Raw genomic sequence first — 20,463 nt, forward strand, 5'->3', positions numbered from 1 at the left:
TAGAATCACTTTTTGATCCTCTCTCTAGGCAGCGGCACCTAGCAACAACTCTCTCTAGGCCTATTATCATTAATTACTTTCTAATCATGTGTTTAATTGCATTAGATGATAACTTTAAGCACTTTGGTGGTTTGGATGTCTTCTTAAGTGTCTATGAGCTTCCATATTCTACAGTACACTCAAATAGTGAGTGTAGACCCGCGCACTAGTCATTGCTCCAATGGTCACAAAAGACAGTAAACACCAGATGATTCGGTGTTAACACCAGTCCAAACACATGGCCATCAAGTGTGTACAACAGTAGAAAACTAGCCATTGAAAACCCACTTAAAACCATTGTGAACACTGGATATTCTGGTATAACCTTGAACTTCATCGGCAGACTATCCGGTGTGTATACTTGAGCCGACCGAGCCACATCTTCTTCACTATTCATTGTCCAGTGTGTAGATCTTCAGGATACCGGAGCATCCGGTGTGTACAACCACACCAGACTAGAATTTGCAACATCTCTTAGAAAATACTCCGGTGAAGCCTCAAGTGTTTACTTATCTTCATCACTGGATAATCCAGTGTTCAAACGTTTTCAATCACTAAAAACTCCTCCTTGAAAATTCTCTGGTGTATACTCATTCTGATCACCGAACCATCCGGTGAGTTTAAATCCATTCTTCTGCAAATTGTACTTCTCCTGTAAAACACTCTGGTGTGTAAACTTCTCCTTAATACCGGTCTATTTGGTGTGTTGAACTGTAGAACCACTTTAGATACAAAATGCTCCGGTGTGTGCACTATACTGAACACTGAAGCATCCTGTGAGGTCATTTTTTTCAGGGACTTCTCTAATTCAATTAATCTTTATCGCGTCTGCTTTGACTTCTTCTTGTATTGTATCTATGAGACCTACAAAAGTATATACTTGATAAACATATTAGCACATTGACTATGTTCTCATTAATCACATGCATGCTATAAGAGAGTCATGTTCGCTACAGCAGGGACCGCCTGCGTGGCGCCATTGGCGGTGGCCGCCCCTCCTTCCACTGCTCCGGTTGGTGTTCGGTGGCCACGGCGTCATGTCAGTCCCAACTCTTTGGCATTTGCTCCTCCCCTTGCCCGGCCTCCTTCTCTTCTACAGGTTGAGCTCGTGAGGAGCTTCGTGCCACTAGGTTGGTCGAAGGATGACACAACTGCGAGGTGGCGGTGATGCTGCTGCTTTATTCATGACCTTTGTGCGGGCCGACCGTGTGCGAGGGGCGGGAGGTGGTAGCCACTGGCAAAAGTTTTGCCTAGTTTTTGGTCAGCATCGATGATGACGATGTCCTCGGGCACCGTTCTCCTCCTTATTTTTTCTTGAAATAACGACCACCCTGTTTTCACCTTTTTCCTTTCTTCCTCTCTGCAGATTGTATTCTCACTTGAATGTTCATGTGGTGTTTCATTACTCGGTTACACAACTCCATGATTTATCTCAGATTTGTTTAGTGATTTGATGGTCCAAGAAGCACAATGTCGATACTCAGTTAGTTCGGATGTTTATGGTGAAACCTATATACTTGGGTTCGGAGTTTCAGATTCGGTATAGATGCCCGTATTCTTTTAGGATTAAATCCTAGAAAAAAATCAATACATATACATATAAGTGTGTTCAATAGTCAAAGGAATTATGTGTATTCAATAGTCAAAGGAATGTAGTATGACACACTCATATGGATATGTACAGATATGAGCGTGATATATATGCATGTACTTATCCGACTTGTACACGCAAAAAGAAAAAGTTATGTCCTGGTCAGCGCTTTAAACTCCTCTGTTACCGACCGGCACCTGTATGGAATTTGTCCTTCTCAATTCTCACTCCTCCATGGGATATCGAGTCTGAAATTTTGTACACTTCACCGCCATTGGATTCCTATCGCTTTGATTTTTCACAGAAATTTTTCCGTCGTGACCTGGAAATGAAGTGAAATACGGACCCGTGCCTACTGCCTCAGATTTGGCATCGGTTCAGTTAAAAGCCGAGCCACAGCCCCGCTCGCTGTTCTCGATTCTCATCAGATCACAAGTGCCAGCCAATACGATTTCTTCGACAAAGCAAATAGCTGATCCATTATAATATAGAGCTTTGTTTCAAAAATGTTACATACATGAGCTTCTTCCATTGTTTCAGCTCAGAAGCATGAACATCTTCGGAACCGGCCACCTTAAATAAACGCTGTGGAACGCAGCTGCCAGCTAAACATTGCACTGTAACTCTCAGTACATTACGCTACAGGCAGGAGAAACGAAAAATGAGCTACAGCGTCAGCCGCGTTGTTTCTTCGCACTAGGCAAATCATCATCATAATGGCCGCCATCGTCTGCTCCATCTTTCTCGCCCTTCTTCCTGGCCAGGATCTTGTTTATCTTGTGGAGGTCATTCGTGAGCTTCTGGTCCTTGTTCTGCTTCCTGGTCTTCCTGCCGTCCTGCATCTTCACCCCAAACTGAAATGCAGCCTTTGGCATGGCTTCTTTCTGGTCGTTGTATTTCGCCCACTCATCTTCCGTCTCAAAGTCCCACCTGTGGAGACGGCCCTTAGCCTGCTCAAGAATCATATATCAGAATGTAGCAGAGTTACAGCGCAAAAACACCACGAAAGATGAGTAGTGTGGTCACAGGATGGATAAATCCATTAATTGGCTCAAAAAACTACAATTGCAGCAGGATGCAAGGGCTTTTATAGCACAGCAGAACATTAAAAAGCTGAACATCCAGAAAACAGTACTATCAGAACAGCAATTTTAGATCATGTTGAACATCAGAAATGAATAGTGCGCTAAAGTAAGAACCTCAAGAGAGCTATTGAAACACCAAAATTGGCAAAATACCAAATTTATCCAAAAGAATCAAAGTAAATGCATCAACCAGTTCAGTTGAAAGTTTCAACTTAAAAGTAGCCCAACAATATAAGTCAACTAAATGATGTTCATCCATTGCAGTTTTCCAGGAATCCATTATTCAAACATAGGCTTGTAAGTTGTAACTGCAATGGAACTTTTGCGCATATGAATATATGATAATTCGAAATAATTTCACTTACCCGTCCACCCATATCCATCTTTGATAGATCATCTTCATCATCACTCCCTGCAATCTCATTATTATATTCCTGATAGCCAGGATAACACTCCGAGTAACTATCTGAAATAAAATTCGGATCTTTCTCCCGTGCATCTTTTTCCCTCAGCTGCTTAAGCCTTTGGTCATCACGTTTGAAAACAGAACCTAAACCCCGATCCTTATCGGCTTGAGTCATGAAACTTGGATCTTGGGATATGCTTGGGTCAGCTAACACATCATACTCCTGGGTACTCTGTTGCACATATTGTTCTGGATAACCCAATTGCTGTTCTGCATACACATAGCCTGACCAGTCGCCTTGATATCCAGCAGCTACCATTTGGGCTTGAACAGCATCATACTCACTCTGACAACAGAAGAGACATTAACTGTTAGGACCAAGTTGAATGAAATATAGAGCAAACAAAAGCCTGATAATAGCAGCTGTCTTTTGTAACAGACCAAAAATATGAATAAATGATAAATATTTAGTTACACTCTAACATTCAATATGCATGGTTCAAATTATACAGTACCCACCAAAACTGAAGTTGATGAACATTAATAGGCTTACCGGTTGTTGCCAAGCCTGAGCAGGTTCAGACGGTGGTACAGGGCCATACATAGGTTCAGTGAAATAGGATTGCTTCTGATGGTTACGTGGGGATTCTTCCATATCCTCAGAAACAGGGCTCAGGCTCATTTCCTTGTTAGGAACAGAATAGTCAACTCCATCTCCGACAAAAATGTCATCATCGTCTGTTCTAGCGATAGGGACAGACTGTTTCTCCGTCCCATTAAAATCATTGTTTCGAGGGGGTGGTACTGGTGGTGGTGGCATATCCTTTTCTGATTGATTTTTCAGAGCAGAACCATTAGTTTGAGAAGGTCTTACTGGCTCATCATAGTCACCGCTTGCAAAATTGTTCTTCCCTGCAATGTAGCAAATATATAACTGGTTCATCAAGTGAAAGTGCAGATATTGGATGAGGAAGTACAGACATTATATCACATCATACATTACAAACACCATTAAGTCAATTGATTAATTTGCACTGAGTGTAATATTAATGCGGAAGCATAAGATATGACCATCACTAACTCACTAGCAGAGGCACAATACAAGGACCAGAAGTTAATTCTTGAAAGTATACTAGAAGAACAAGTGAAATAAAGCTCAAGTATCCTGGCAAAACTACCAACCTTACTTTTATATATCACTAGAATACAAGTACTCTTAGTTCTTCCAAACAGACCAGAGATCACTTTACATATTTTCTCATATCTTACCCAAGAAGTTTTCCTGTTTTCAGTATCTCAATCAACAAGATCTACAAGTACAACTTTCCATTTCATTATCAAGTAACACACCTTTGGTATCTCTCTCCTTTTTCTTTTTCTTTAAGACTTTCCCTGATGATCCAAGTCGAAGGTATGACATAATTTTAGCAATCCTGTCAAGTACAGAACCATCCACACTGACAGTAACCATCTCCTGCAGTAGCAAGAAGACTATTTAAAATGAAAATCAATAAGACACTTCAACATGGTATATGTCATATTGTCACAATACCTCTGGAACAGGGCAATCTGCTTTGCTCCTGTGAAGAGTTGTTGGAATATCATTGGTGAGTCCACCATCCTGATAGAATTGAAAGAAACATAATTACTTAGGCCACTAAAATGAACAGTTTGAACCGGGAAAAAAAGAAAGAAATGATGAAACAAAAAAAAATGAATGTAAAAAGGAAAGCGAGAAAAGAAATTGACAACACTGGCCATATCATAAGAGTAGGCTATGCAAACACCTCTACTCTATTTTTCTCTGAAAATCATTGGAAGGGATATAAAGAAGGTGTCACAGCAATGAGCTACTGATGATTTCTAAATTGTGATTGCCACAATGGAACATGCATATAGAGAAGGTACTCTAGACAGAAATTATGAGGCCATGATGCATTGCAATTTGCAATCACAATTAAATTTGCATGACATACAAATCATTGCATGAGAGGTAAAATAGTAAATTAATATAGTACTTAAATATAAATGAACATTGAAAGATCAGAAGATTTTAACTTTATTAAGTTCCCTTTTTTAATATTATGCCGTGAAAGTAGTGAATTCAGAAAATTGATTGAAGTTCTGCCCTTCAGGCGATGGGCAGATAAACAAACAAAAAGTATCTATCACTGAAAGAAACTGTCAAAACATAATCATGCATTTCTACTGTAAAAAGAAACAGAATGATCATAACATAAGTGTGATATCATTTATATGCTAACCTAGAATAAAAAAAAGGCTAAAAACTTGAAATATCAATTTCTTTTTCGAAACAATATAGCAGCGTCGAGTTAACACCTCAAAATATGTTGGATATTTATATATACATAACATACGTATGTTAGTACAGATGAACAATGACGAGTGATAAAAATTGAGCAATGTATGCATCCGGTCATTTCTATGAAGGGAAATAGGGAAGAGTTAATGACTACATTTTACAACTTATGATATAAGACTATTCCGAAACGTATCATAATCAATCGTGTTAATAACTAAAGCACATGAAAGCACTAGTGCGGGTTTTTTTTTAAGAGAATTACCATATTGTAAATAAATGCCATTCGACCAGGAAGAAACATTTCGTTCGCCTTTACTGTGCTTTGTGGCTTAATGATCCATTGGTAGACAGACTGCAATCAACAAAGAACGGCATTTAATACATATGATATATTACATAATCCTTATCATATTAAATAAAAAATAGTCACTGAGAAACTAAGAAAAATCTACCTTTGCAGTAGCAGTGCGGAACGTGACCACCTGGTCTTCTTTTGTTATCCTGTACAACAGAAGTAAAGATATGTAGTATCTAGTATGCTCCCAAAGCAATAAGCGTATCTAGAGTAGTAAGGACATGAAGCTGTAACTTTCATATTGCTACGGCTCAAACTGAGAGATGCAAAAATATTATATTTATCATTTCATTCTAGCACAAGGTTATGCTAGCAGGAAACAATTTTGACTGAGAGGTGAGAAATAATATTTACTGATAATGCAAATAGAAAAGAAAACATTAAATAAACATCAATTATCAGTTATCACACCCAACAATTCAGTTGTGCATAACACTTCAGAAAGATAAGTTGGTAAGGTTATGAAGAATTCCAAGAGATGTCAATACACAATATTACTTGAGGCAGAACCCTTTTATTTTTTTACTTAAAAGTATCCATTTCTAACAGGAACAGGAAATTGATCACTGTAACTAACTCTTCAAAAATTCAAACAGGAGGAAATTGGATCCCTCTTAAAATCGGCTCAAATTAGAGCCTGTTTGGTAGAGCTCTCCCTGATTCAAATTCTCTGTGAAGAGTGATTCTCTGGGAGAAGTGATTCTGTGACTGAAAGTGATTCTCTAGAATAAACTATATGGAGGAAGTGATTCTGTGCAGGAAGTGAATCAAGAGAAACTGCTTTTTTCAGCTCCCTAGCTTCTAGTTTATTTCAGAAAATCACTCCCACGGATTCCACTCAGGGAGCTAAAAGCTGAAAACTGCAACAAAGCTCCCCCTGATTCCAGCCAGAAAACTGCTCTAGGAGCTTTGCCAAACAGACCCTTACATGAAAGAGAGCTAGGCCAAGAAAAAGGTGGTCCAATTAGTTATCATAATGTGGAACAGACTTGCATACCGTTGCTTTGCTTTCTATGCAAATGAAAATTATGCAGGTTCCAGTCACTATATTAAGCATATTACAGCATTTGAAATGTAGATTGTATATGATAACCTTTCGAAATCCTAGTCAATGTTACAATCACAAAGGGAAAAGTATGATCAAATGGTACGAGGCTAAACGATATTGTGGTAGCAAGTACCTTGACTTTGCATCCTTCCCATCATCTGCATCAGGCTTCTTTTCATTTTCACTTCGTACTTTGTGAAGTAGAGCGTAGTCCAAGCCTTTGACCAGATGTGTATGCTCCAAGTCACCTTAAAAGCATAAAGCGGGAATAGATGTCAATCAAAATGGTATAAGATGAAAAATGTAAAATGTACCGGGCATGTTAGTCACCATATTCACAAAATCACACCAATACATCATGTACCTTCTCTACCTTTCTTTTCAATTACAAGAATTCGAGAAACTATTTGGAGGACTGAATATCACTGATTGATTTGGCTAAAGGACTCAAGCAGATGTTCACTCTTCATATTTCATTCAGAAAAAGGATGTTCTGAAACAGTGTACACAAGGCATTTTCCAAAGTAGATGACTATGTCAAGCTCAGACAGATTCTCATTTTCGCATGAATTACGATTCCAACGGCGCGTTCACATCCTTGCAATGTATTCACACTTGCACATACACATATAAAATGAGTACAGGTAAGAAGTAGACAATACGACAAGCCAAAAGGGACTTCTCCACCAAAATGGGAACAATTTGCTTCTAAATAAATGTAAATCGTCACACAACCAACCTCCAAGATATTTGCTTTTTTCAATTGAAATCTTTTGTGCATCTGCCAGTCTGTAGCACAAACAATTGCAGAAATTAGAATCGATAAAGAACATATGATAAACTAGGCACAAACAAAAGCGTCAGACACATGAATCATGTAATTTGTTACCTCAAATCTGTCCCAGGAGGTGCCACTGCATGAAATGAACCAAGCTCTGTAGGTTCATAGTCTGGATTTTGATCTTCACGACGCTCCTTAGCACGATCCCGATACCTCGGTGTCTCCGGTTCTTCTTTTTTCTCCTCTCTAAATGGAAAAACAAGATACAGCTAAGTTTGCTGGAAGGACTTAAAAAGCTAACATGAGAGGTGCATTAGAGGTATTTGTAGTTTGCATCTGATTTGTAACTATCACTTCCTATTTACACATGATCACAGATTCCAAAAGGTGTCCTGCAAAGCTGCATAATGCTTCCCCCAAAAGTGTGAGGAGAGCATGAATCCCCAATATATTTGCAGGACTCCCATGGTATGCACTTTAGCTATGCTATGATGCATCAACAACTCGTGACACATATACACAAAATAATATCATAAAGAAGGTTAGTATATTACAAAGACACACATAATTAGCCATATGGGCTTTTTCAAAAGAGTACAGGAATCAGTGAATCACCAGCAATGGTAAAGATCCATGCAATGCAGCAGACCGGTTAGGTGATTAAAGGGTTAAGCAGAGAGGAAAAAATAAGTCACAATTGCTCATTTTAAATCCAGCCCTTCACGCGATCATATTTTTTTTACGGAAGCCTTCAAGCGATCGTGCTACAAAGAATAGTAACTTTTTAATCAAGAGTTGCAGCTTTTATCTTTTATAGAATAAATTTTCCGCATTATATGTATCAGAAATATGACACACAAATATTTTTTCCCCACTTTCAAGTTCTAATTGCAAAGTTAGTTCCTTAATCTAATTTGCCCAATCCTAAATCACTTGGCACTAAGAAACGCGTAGAACAATGGAAAAAAAAAGGTACTGACGAGTACTTACTTTCGCCGCATCATCTTCTCCTTGTAGTAGTTCTTCTTCGACGACATCTTCTCTCTTCAGACTGTATCCCTAGAAACCCAAACCAAAGTGGGGAAATTAGAACCTTGAAGACGAAATTACAAACTTAGCTCACAGACTCGCGGCTCCGACTCCGCGACTCGATCTTACGTACCCGCTCACAGGAGCCAAGAAGTAGATGGCGGGAGCGAGACAGCGGAGGCGGGGACAGACGGCGGCAGCGTCGGACGGCGCCGCCGTAGTAAGCGGACTGGCGGATGCAGGCTAGACGGCCCGGTGGGAATGGCGCGAGGCGGAGGGAGACGGTGGCACCGTCCGGAGATGGGAGGCTGGAGAGACGGCGGTAGACGGCGGCGCGCTGGTGCCGGAGTGAGACTCGATTTTGCCCTCGCCTTTGCTGGGTTTCTGGCTTTCTGCGGCCGCAACGGAGCCACGGGTCGGATCAGGATTCTCTGCACCAGCCACCCGACGACGCGCATTGTAGGCCGCTGGATCGAGATCGGAGGGTCCTAATCACACCAACCGAGAAACTGATTTTTTTTTCGCGATATATATTATCAATTTATCGTGCACTAGATTTGACCGTCCAACCATAGATCCTGTCATGTTTGACCTCACGCAGCAGCTCCCCTTTGAACGCGACGGTGAGGTCGCCGATGAGGAGGCGGAGGCGCGCATTCTCGTCGAGCGTAGCGCCAGCATGCCGTCGTTGGAGTCGACGCCAGTGGCCGTCACTTCCGTCGTCTGTTCGATGCTTCGTTTTCGGGCCTCCAGCAACAACTGAGCAGTGGTAATTGGGCTTCCCCTCGGCTCATACAACAGTACAAGTGCACTTCACTCACTTGATCCTGACCGTTCGTTTTAGATCCAATGTCTCATGTGACCCTAATGCCGGTCGGGGAATGAAACACCGACCACCCCAGGAACGAGGCACGGAGTGTCGGAGACCCTTGCCGCGTGCGTCCACCTGCTTCCCCTCCGCCGTCCGCGACACCCAACGGATGGAATAGCGTCCGTGCTTGTGGAGGGCCAAGACGCTTGTGCGAGTCTATGGTCGCTACACCTATTCTCCGTTCAGTCTTCTCCGAGCAGTGGCCGCAACCGGAGCAGGGTCAAGGTGCAGATGGATGCTGCAAGAACACCATTTGCTACCTCCGACAAGCAAACGCCAGAACTGATTTTACTCAGTGTTTTTTCTTAGCTTTGGAGTCATCTGGATTTGAAGTTGCTCTTGAGTTCGAAATTGGGTTCATTCGATTATGCGCTGATCAACATTAAGCTACATAGGTTAGAAGTACAAGTAAGAATATGAGGAAAAAGCTGAAGGGCAAGATCCATCTGAAGAGGAATAACTTGGATTATGAGAAAATTCAGAGAATGTCCTCGAAAAAGGCAAGTCATAACTCCTGGATCATATTGGATCCATGTTTACAATTAATAAACCTAACAACTAAAACTTGATAACTATATGCTTGTATGCTATTTTCTCTATTCTAAATGTTGACCTAGTTATACGTAACTATGAGATGTGTTTCTGTTATCACATATCTTACAGAATGATAACCCTAGGAATGCCCCGTTATTTGCTATAATAATGACGGATGTTGCCTTGATACTAATATACTTAGGGTGGTACCTTATCTCACTGAAGATGTGCTACTCAATTATTCGTGATACATGTTTTATATAAAATGTGTATGTGAGTAAAAAGTGTTTGGATTGGTGTTAATAAAACTCTGGGTGAAAAACCTGTTTTGGCGGGGTGAGCAAGGTAGCCCTCTGAGGAGGGTGCCTCATGGGGCAAGTCCTCAGTGAGGATTGCTAGTATGAAAATACTCACCTTGGCCATATAAGAACAGGTTCTTATACCATCGTGCTAAGCAACCTTTGTGCAACCACATATCTTGTATGGGCATGACTTGGCTTCACACCCTACTAAGTTAACTCTGTATCCACTCAGAGGTTGAAGATGCAACGGGGACTAGAATAAGACTCAGATGATCTAAGTGGAGTCCCGAGGTCCGGCTTGGGTTTATAAGCGGGCCATGTTTAAGCCATGTCTAGAGAAAGCTATGTTTTATGTCCATAGTTAGTAGTCCCGTGAGTGGATATCACAGTGATACCCGGTGTGTACGAAAACTCATTATGCCTACTCAAATCACGATGGTGGTAACAACCTTAATATATCTTGTAGGTAAAATATACAACATCTGCAAAGTGTAAACCTATCAAGATAGCCATGCCGCGGTCATGGACATACGAAGTTACGACCACACAAAGGTTAGTTTTTTATGGTGTGAGTACTTCTTGACGTGTGAGTGGGTCGTGTGGTGCCCATGTTTTGAATATGCTGTCATGGAGCCGTTGAACTGATCCAGCCATTGAACTTGAGAACTACGAAGAATGAATAGCTTCCCTGGGCCAACAACCTTATTAATGACTAAACATGTATCTATTTCAAAGTTGAAATGCGGGTTACATATAACTCAACTGTATCAAAATTGGCTTTTCGCTAAAACTAAGCCATATGTCCGGATCCATTGATTAATCCTTTAAGCATCTATCAAATCCCTTGAGTAGTGTTAGAACTTGCTGAGTACCTTCCGTACTCAAATTTGCTTGTTGAATTCATATAAAGAAGACAGCATATGAGTATGATAATGAAGCACAGAAGATTATGTTAGACTTAATTCTTCATTTGACCATCATAATTGCTAGCCCTAAGATCAAACACCCTAAATACGGAACTGTGAGGTGTGTACCTACGTTCGGTGACGCCATAAGATGAGGGTGAAGTATGTGATCGCGTCGGTGTAGACGTACTTGTCGGTGAAGGTGATGTTGTGCAGCCCGTTGATGCAGATCACGTCGGTGACAGTGATGTGGTCACGATTGTAGACATGTAGTGGTCACCGGCATGGTGAAGAAGCTTCGGCTTGATGTAGCTGATCGCCGACACGTAGTCGTGGATGAAGCGATGGTGGTCTTCACCTCGTTAACATCACCCTTAAGGATCGATTGGGGTTTAGGTATGGGAGAGGCGGCTGACTTTCGTGAGTTGATTGATATCCCACCGACCCCTCCTCTCATCTATTCATATGGTGTTGCATGGGGTGGGACCACAACCAACGTGGTGGGCGCCCCCTAGTCAGGGCGTACGTGAGGAACGGGCTCCTCCTTAGGACTCGGTCTTTGATCGTCCATGATAGGGCTGAGATCAAACACCAACATTCTCCTTCTTGATCGTAAAGCTAACATCATAAGCCCACTCTCAATGAAACAACATACCAAGACAAAGCATCACATCGGCCAATGAAATACCACTAAAACTCAAATACTTATAGTGTACCACTTCATCTCAAAATGAAAATTCATTATGCTTAATGGAAGTTGGTTTGCTTTTATAGGGCTCTTATCCAGAATCATAGGCTTTCCAATAACCTCATATCGGCAACATAATCACAAAAATATATGGGGTGGTAAGCCTTTGGTGAGCGGTGCCGTAAGTATTAACTCAGTATTTATATGCTTGACACTGATGGTTTGATTCTGGATTTTATCTTTCACAACATAATACTTAATGCCAATATGTTTGGCAATACTACTCGACTTAGAAAAGCTACGTAAGTGGTTTTAAAATTTGTCTACCACTCTTAATCTGGGTATTAAGCTCTTTAGCCATACAGCCTGCCTAGTAGCCTCATAACATTCTACAAACTCAGTTTGCATCGATAACAATGTTGTAAGTGTTTGTTTAGAGCTTTTTCACGAGATAGCACCTCTGACAAGAGTATGAATATAACATGTCATGGTTTTTTTTAGTATCCACACACCTCGCAAATGAATTCTTAAATATAAGCATGTAGTACTTAGTGCCTTGCAAATACGAAGGACTTTCTCAACAGCTTTCCAGTGGTCCAGTCTTGGATTTGACTGATGTCTGCCGAGTATCTCGGTTATGAAAACTAAATCAGGGTGTGTACATAATGCTTCTGACAGCTAAAGCATAAGGAACCGACTCCATCTTATCAACTTCATGATGGTTCTTTGGATATCGCATATTAAAATATTCCAAACTTATTGCCCTTAATAATAGGAGCAGGCGAGGTAGAGTACTCATGCATATTGTATTTTTTTAGTACTCTGTCAATATATGCATTTGGACCTATCTTGGTTAATATCATTATAAACACTATTAGAGAAAATATTTGTACAGACGGTTCGGAAACCTCGTACGGAATGCTTTTTCAAACCGTCTGTGGAAAAGAGTCTGTACAAATCAGATTTGTATAGACAATTTTTGAACCGTTTGTATAAATAATTAGTACAGATGGTTCCAATTTGGAACCGTTTGTGCTAATAATTTGTACAGATAGTTCTAATGTTTTTAGAATCGTCTGTACAAATAATTAGTACAGATGGTTCCAGTTTAGAATCGTCTGTACTAAGACAAATAAAATACCAAAAAATAAAATTATGACCCATACTTTCATGTTATAATACATGAAACTCAGGATCAAGAAGAGGCAATCCAAGAATATAGGAACATACTATGGCAAAACTCACAAACCAGTCTATCACAATATTGCACCTGAAACTCTAATTCAAATATAGGAACAACTTATTTCAAAGTTTACACTGCACACAGAGACACTATTTCACCCTCAAGATTCATGACAGCAATGAGTCCTACTAGGGCAACGACAAATGAAATAGCATCTGCACAATGGTGCCATGCATTAGCTTTCATCAGCCAACACCCTTCCTTTTCCCCGGCTCTTTTTTATCCAGTAGAGCCTGTAATTACAAAGAAATAAAACAAATGATCAAGAAAATAAATTAATATTGCTAAAATAATTAAAAGGAAATACTTCTGAGAGTCAAAATAGTTGTTTCCTTCAGGCTGCTATGTATTCACATAGACAAGAAAGTTTCAAGCTACACATCTTCTATCAATGAAGTTAACAACACTTCCTGCAACAAACTACATGAGATATGCTACATGAGGCCAAATCGTATACTACTCCTTAATCTTCCTTAATATAATTGGTAATTTGGTACGTAAAGAAAAGTTAGTAAAAATACTTCTAACTGCAACATGAAATTTGACATACATAGACGATCCAATGCTTTTCGTAACAATGCATGACATTTAACTTAAAAGACCACCCTGATAAGCCAATTAACTGCATATTTATGAGGAATCACGAGCAGGGAGAGATTTGAGACTGACCATATGGATGCTCCTTATCTCTGGGAGCCTTAGTCGCCTTGTATGACAGCAGAGCCACCCCGCTCAACACCTTCACGCCCATGAAAATGCATAAGCAAATCAGCTAGTCCTTTGCAAGTCCAGCGCCTAGATCCCGCCGTACCTTGCGAGCGTGGAGGAGGAACTGGAGGAGATGGTGGCACCTGGAGGAACCCAGCCAAGCACTTGCCACCGCTGCCATAGGGTCGTCCTCCTTTTCGACTTCCACGGTGAAGCGTGCGAGTCAGGTGGAACTCCGCGGAACCCGCAAGATCTATGTGCGGGAAACCCCAAATTGGGCCCGCCGCGGCGCAGATCTAGGCGGAGATCAGCGATTGCTGCCCCATTGTAGATCTAGGCTAGGGTTCTATGGGAGGAGGGAGAGAAGGGAGGCAGAGGAGGGAGAGGAGGAAGGGTTAAGGTAGGGGTCCGGGGCACTAGAAGGAGAGCTAGGGGAGCTAGGGGGCTGGCGAGCTCGCCGAAGATCTGAACTAGCTTAGCGATTGTGGAAACCTCATGGGAGGATAAGCTTTCACTCGTTGGAGAAGGTTCTGGGAGATGCAAAGCGTGGACACGTGAGGAGATGCAAAAGCGGGACGCTCCATTGTAATGGAACTGTCTAAACTATGCGTGGGGGGGGGGGGAGACGCAAAGTGGGACGCTCCGGTAGTATTGGAACCGTCTGAACTATTGCATTTGTATAGATGGTCATATTTAGGAATTGTCTGTATTACTAGTACAGACGGCTCTAATTTAAGAAACGTCTGTACTAAAGCGTTCCACTTTGTGGGATTGCTCCTCTTATTTTTCAGACGGTTCCAGTTTAGAACCGTCTATGTTAACCTTTCCACAGATGACTCCAAATAGGTGTCAGTACTAGGGCATCCCACTAAATCATTTTTGTAGTACTGAAAGAACGTAAGAAACTTCACTAAGATCCTTCTTATGACTAAGATGATGAATTTTCTTCCCCTTTGAACTTTACTTAAATGCAGCTATTATTTTCCTTATGATTTGAACCAAAATAAAAGGAATCATTAGTAGAGCTTTATTATTATCAATCTCTTCTCTTTGAGCATTACTTTGAACCTTTTGATATTTTCCCTTAAAGTCATGCTTTGTTTTCTAGACTCATTTTCAGCCTACTGTTTTGGCTCTATCAGGAGCTTCTACTAAGTCTCATTTATCACTATTGCTCATAGACTTTAATTGATCCTTATATAAGTTGGGATCTTCTGAGATTGTTAAGGCTTGTCATTAGGTGCTTCATTAGAAATTTCAGAAACCTCAACAGCTCCCCCTCATTTATGCAAATGGCCAAAATCAGGGAGTCCTGAAGGTAAAGGGTGGAGAAATAGTTCCTTAACGAGACATTATATTATCTCCCTCGAAACGTGGCCAAAAAGACAACGCCACGGTTTCGAATAAGTCTCATTATTCACATCACATATATTCAGAGATATCAAAAACTCATTCAGAAGAAGCAAGAATTAAAAAACTTCTTAATTTAAACTTAATGATATAATTATTTTCTCCAAAATTACATTAATAATTGTAATCGTTCAATGAAAAAACTAAAGAAAGATTCCACATGAAAGAAGAAAACATGAAAACATTATTAAGTTGAAGAATGAAGCCGCTATCTAAATACTAATGAAAGTGATATGACGGCTTCAACTTCAGCTTTCTTCTATTGGCGACTCTAAACTTTGCACCCCATCTCTTAGGGTTCTCATGGTATGTAATTCATGTAATGAGTTGGTAATGTACACAATGTCACATGAATCAATTCACCATGAAATAAGGAAGAAATTAACATAAGGATATTCGTTAATAAATGTTATTATATCATTACCCTTTCTTGCCAGCCACCTCAGGAAACCAGAATAGTTGTCACATCCCAAAATGCTAATTACGTAGTTACGTATGCATAATCATCATGGTATTACGTTGTGCACATTTATTTGTTAATTTAAGCTTAAATTTACTTCAAAAATACCTTGGATATAATTAAAGCCATTTAGAAAGGAGGAAAACAAAAGAAGGGATATAATTAATTTGCTTTCCGCGGTCAGACCGCGAGTACCCACGGTCTGACCGCCTGGGCCAACCATGTAGGCTTGCTACGTGGATTTCTCACGGTTCTATCGGTACCTCCCACAGTCTGACTTCCAGCACGCAGTAACATTTAAAGGAATTGATCACTCTTTCTCTCTCACTTTCTCCCACTCTCACTCACTCTCTTCGCACGAACCGAAGGAGAGGAGAACCCTGATGACCGGAGATCGACGAAGGAAACTTCCCTAAGCTCCTTGAGGACTTCCCCGAGTTCATCCCCTTCATCCTCTTCGTCGGAGGAGCTTCTACGCGTGTTCTTCCACCTTGAGCTCATACGCCACTCCGGAGCCCGATCTCCCAACGGAGCCTCCCCGGAGTGGACCCCTCCGCTAGAAAGTTTCCCTACATCGAGGTGAGACACCCACTACCCTTGCCCCGTCATTCCCAAACTCTAGTTAGTCTCATTCCCGATTAGGCCCAACCTCAACCCTATCCTAGAACTTGTCCATGGAGCTTCCCGAGATTGGCTCGGTGAATATCATCCAAATCACCCTAGAAGCACTCTACTAGTCTTTTAGAGAATTTTTGTACCCGTCACGGTAGAAAGCCTCGCCGGAGCCTTCACCGGCGACCTCATAAAGGTACCACCAACAGGGTTCCAGCGGTCTGACCGCCGCTCAGGCCGGTCTGACCGCCAGCCACCGGTCTGACAGCCACCGTGCCTGCGGTCTGGCCGCCAAGGCCCTAAACTCTTTGCATGCCAGCGGTCTGACCGTCACTTAGCTTATCCGAGGTTCGACCCTTCGAAACCCTAATCATTTTGAAGCAACGCATCCTATTTGTTATATGAGCACGCATTATGTGCACACTTTTCCATTGTTTATTTATTTATGCGATGCATTCTTGGTTGATTTAGAGAGTGTCGCGCTGACGTTTCGAGTGAGCGAAGGCAGCGTCGAACTTCCGGAGTTTTGTGAGTGATGCGCAGGTAGCGTTAGGCAAGCATTAGAGCAGCAAGGCAAGCATCTAAGTATACTCAACCCACTATTTTGGATCAATTGTGTCTAATATGATAGATTATTCTTTATGTATGTTTGCATAATTAGCGTTCTAGAGTCGGGTGATATGGGTAGAACCAATGTTGATGCATTACCTTAACCTTGATATTGTTGTTGATCCTTATTCTTGTAACTTGGATATGATAATGTTGATGTCCAACTTCAAATGTTAACCGAAATGCTTAGCAATGCATATGTCCTCAGTAGAAATCGAGTAGTTGTTCAACCATTGCTCGCGAGCGTAAGGCTTACTTATGGTTCACAATGATAATGGCATTGGGATGGATGAGTTGTGAGGATGAAGCGAGATGTGGGTGGTGCTGGAGATAGGTCAGGAGAGGAACTTGGATGCTATAGACTGCTTGCATCATTTAAACACCGATCGTTATTGCAGTTGGCTCTAGCACTTTTCGTACTAACCACATGTTGATATAATGGTAAGACAAGTCGATTATCATACGTCGTACTGACGCTTGCCTTGTGGCCCTATCACACGTAAGAAAAAAGAAAAGGGAAGCAAGATGGTGCGGAGCCGGAGGTGTCCGGGACACGCTCGCGGTAACCCTGGTGTCATAGAGCCATGTGCAAATGGGTAGTTCCGAGTATGAGAAATGTTGACATGAGTACCCCTTATATGGGCCTGTGTAGTCACGTATGCCGAATAGTTCTCGAGTCATGTGGGTAAAGTTGTATCCGTGCAAGATGTAAAAATAATTTGAATTGTCACGCTCTCAGTTATAAGTATGCTTTTATCTATGCTCTTCAGGCATTCATAAACTATGGACTGCATACATGGCCACATACATGGCCACATGGGCATGAGAAACCCACTAGTGGAGCTGCTTATGCAAGAATCTAGCCAGAACATATTTCATTTCATTATCTTCGGGTTGGATATGCTCCTATTGCTTAGATAGCCATAGCCTTTTCATTTGGACTCTTGCCTAGTTTTCTGGAAGCCAACAACATAGTAAGCTCTCATATATTCACTTAACAAGAAAATGTTTCTTCTCAGTACAGTTGGTTTGATCTCAAGACCATGCAAAAATAACCAGTAGGAGGCCGAAGCAATTTAGAGGTTGCCTACTTTTTCAATGTGGGACAAAACAGAGTAACAGTACAGCAGCTTTCGTCGATGTACCGATGTATGCTGCGAATTCTACTAAAGAAATCTGAACTGTCTTAGGACAGGAACCGCTCTGAGTGGATAATCAGTCTTTTGCATCCATGACTCCACCTGATGTAACCTGGAAAACGTGCTGTTGGTCAAGGGAAACAACTTCTAGGCATCAGATTGCTAATTTGTATCATCTGAAGCTTTCAGTGACTGCAGTTAGTAGCATGTACAGTTAAATAATCACAAGAGTTTGCTGTGCAAATCTAAGCAAAGCAATTTATCTGGATTTTAGCGACCTGCCAAATTAAAGCAATCAGTAGCACAAGCATAAACATGGATAAAGCAAAAGGATATAGCTTCTCCCTCAGGGAGGTTAGGGCATCAAAGATCTTGCAGACACGCTGTTCGCCTTTGCCTTTCCTCAGCATCAGTCTAATGGTGGCAGCATGCGCCAACACATGGCCGCCTGCTGGTTTCTTTGGATCGGTTATGAACATACCTCCACCTGGATCAGCAATCACTGGAACAACAAGGAGGCAGCTTATAATTCGAAATTCATAAATCAAAGAACTCTTGGAATAGAGACAGGCCTAAATCGGAAAGCAAACCTTGGTTGGTGATGTACACTGCAACATTGAACTCCTCAGCAATCCTAGTAAGGCGGGATAGCATCTGTGCTAGTTTTTGCTGCAATTTCATAGCATATAGCCTTAAGAAAATAGATAAAATAGTACCTTCAACGCCTACTGTCAACAAAGTTAACTAACAAGAATACCTGACGCTCTTCAAGTTCACCCCTGCCACTGAAATCAACACGGAATAGTGCAATCACAGAATCCACAATCTATTTCCAGGACAAAAGAAATACCACATTAGCACAATTGAGGTACATGAAAACATCAAAGCACTTCACAGTTTCATGCCTACCAGAAGCCTGAAAGGTTCTTCAGCTATATTGGCAGCAAGGCCCAGGAGCAAGTTGTACTAGTGCTCATAGGTGTATGCACGAGCATATATGATCTAACCAGAAACAGACGTAAAATTGAACAATGAGCTTGGTCTATTAGTCCTGAAATCGGTTAACAGAAATGAGAAATGTTAAATGCACAGAATTCATACATTGTCAAGAACAGCGTTGGCATCGATCCCTTATCTCTCAGCAATTGGCACAATACGTTCAGGCCGGCTGAAAACTTCATTAAGGAAACAGTTTGGAGAGAATGGGAATGAAAATAAATCCATTGAGAGAGTCAACTTGACATATTACTCAGGAAATTCCAAAGATACAATGTTCCCTAAGTGTCATTGTAGGCAACCTTCCCATTCCCCCCATGCATGTGGATTGGAAGCTGTAATTTCATTAATTAGAAATAAGAAAGCTATTCTGTTGCTCCTTTTTCCTCAAAATATATTGCTTCTATAGCAGTAGGGTGCTATCGACAAAATTCGATGTGAGGGATGAACCTGAGTGGAGACAGAGAGTATGAGCCAACTGGGTCTTCCCTGACCTGCAAGAGAAAGTAAATGATATATATGTTAAGTTAGAAAGCTGGAACTGAACTCAGAAATATAAAGAGTTTAAACAAAAGTGCATCAAGGGCATAATCATTATGACTGTTCTCATTAAATAGTGAAGAGTATTTTTCATTTGCTGCCAAGAGGGTATGTGTGCATGATTGTGTGTCGTATACAACCACAAAATGTCCCAGCAACTTTTAAATTTTTTATATTTTTTAATCCGAAAATTGTAAATATATATATATATCTGTTTTGAAATTTTACAACTCTATACTTTTCGGGTTAAAAAATAAATAAATATACAGCGTTTAATACTCTTAAAATTCAAAACATTAACAAAATAGTCATGGAATTTTTTGAAAAAAAAATTGTGGTGTAAACTAGTGTAGAATTGCAAAATTTCAAAAAAACACATATATTTATAATTTTTGGATTTAAAAAAAATTGTGTGTCACAGTGCGAGGTGGGGTATTTGAAGGCTAATTGGGCCATCTCATTTTAGGACGGATCGGGCTGGGTGAGGGATTCAGAAATCTGTAGCAAGACAAACGGGTCAATACCGTGGATTAGTGGGTCTCACAACCCACGGCTTAGTATCATCGTTGTAGGCTTCGTGGGCTCCTCAGCCGATTCGGTGAAATTAGGCCTGGACTTGGTGCAGGCCTGGACTACAGATATGGCATGCAGTCCATTGCTAGCGCAGTGTATGTGTGATCCCGTTAAACGGGTGATCCATATGTCTCGCATGTGACAAGAGCTTTTTTTAATTTTAAAAATGAATGCATATTTCTAATATTTTTAAAATAAAAAATATATAAATAAAAG

General features: G+C 40.9%; 1 protein-coding gene and 1 pseudogene across 1 annotated transcript; both read right to left on the reverse strand.

Moving 5' to 3' along the window:
- Positions 1-2,081: 2,081 nt before the first annotated feature.
- LOC133904732 (suppressor of mec-8 and unc-52 protein homolog 2-like) lies at positions 2,082-9,083 on the reverse strand. Its single transcript, XM_062346245.1, has 12 exons — positions 8,791-9,083; positions 8,619-8,687; positions 7,737-7,874; positions 7,587-7,636; positions 6,981-7,095; positions 5,897-5,945; positions 5,707-5,796; positions 4,674-4,742; positions 4,472-4,595; positions 3,675-4,033; positions 3,081-3,467; positions 2,082-2,580 (listed from the first exon to the last, which is right to left on the reverse strand). The coding sequence occupies exons 2-12, from the start codon at positions 8,663-8,665 to the stop codon at positions 2,305-2,307; spliced, it is 1,704 nt and encodes a 567-aa protein (XP_062202229.1). The 5' UTR covers positions 8,666-8,687; positions 8,791-9,083; the 3' UTR covers positions 2,082-2,304.
- A 9,227-nt stretch (positions 9,084-18,310) lies between these two features.
- LOC133905382 (meiotic recombination protein DMC1 homolog B-like) lies at positions 18,311-19,738 on the reverse strand (annotated as a pseudogene).
- Positions 19,739-20,463: the final 725 nt, after the last annotated feature.

This window comes from Phragmites australis, chromosome 22 (genome assembly GCF_958298935.1).
Source record: "Phragmites australis chromosome 22, lpPhrAust1.1, whole genome shotgun sequence".
NCBI classification, from domain to species: Eukaryota; Viridiplantae; Streptophyta; class Magnoliopsida; order Poales; family Poaceae; genus Phragmites; species Phragmites australis.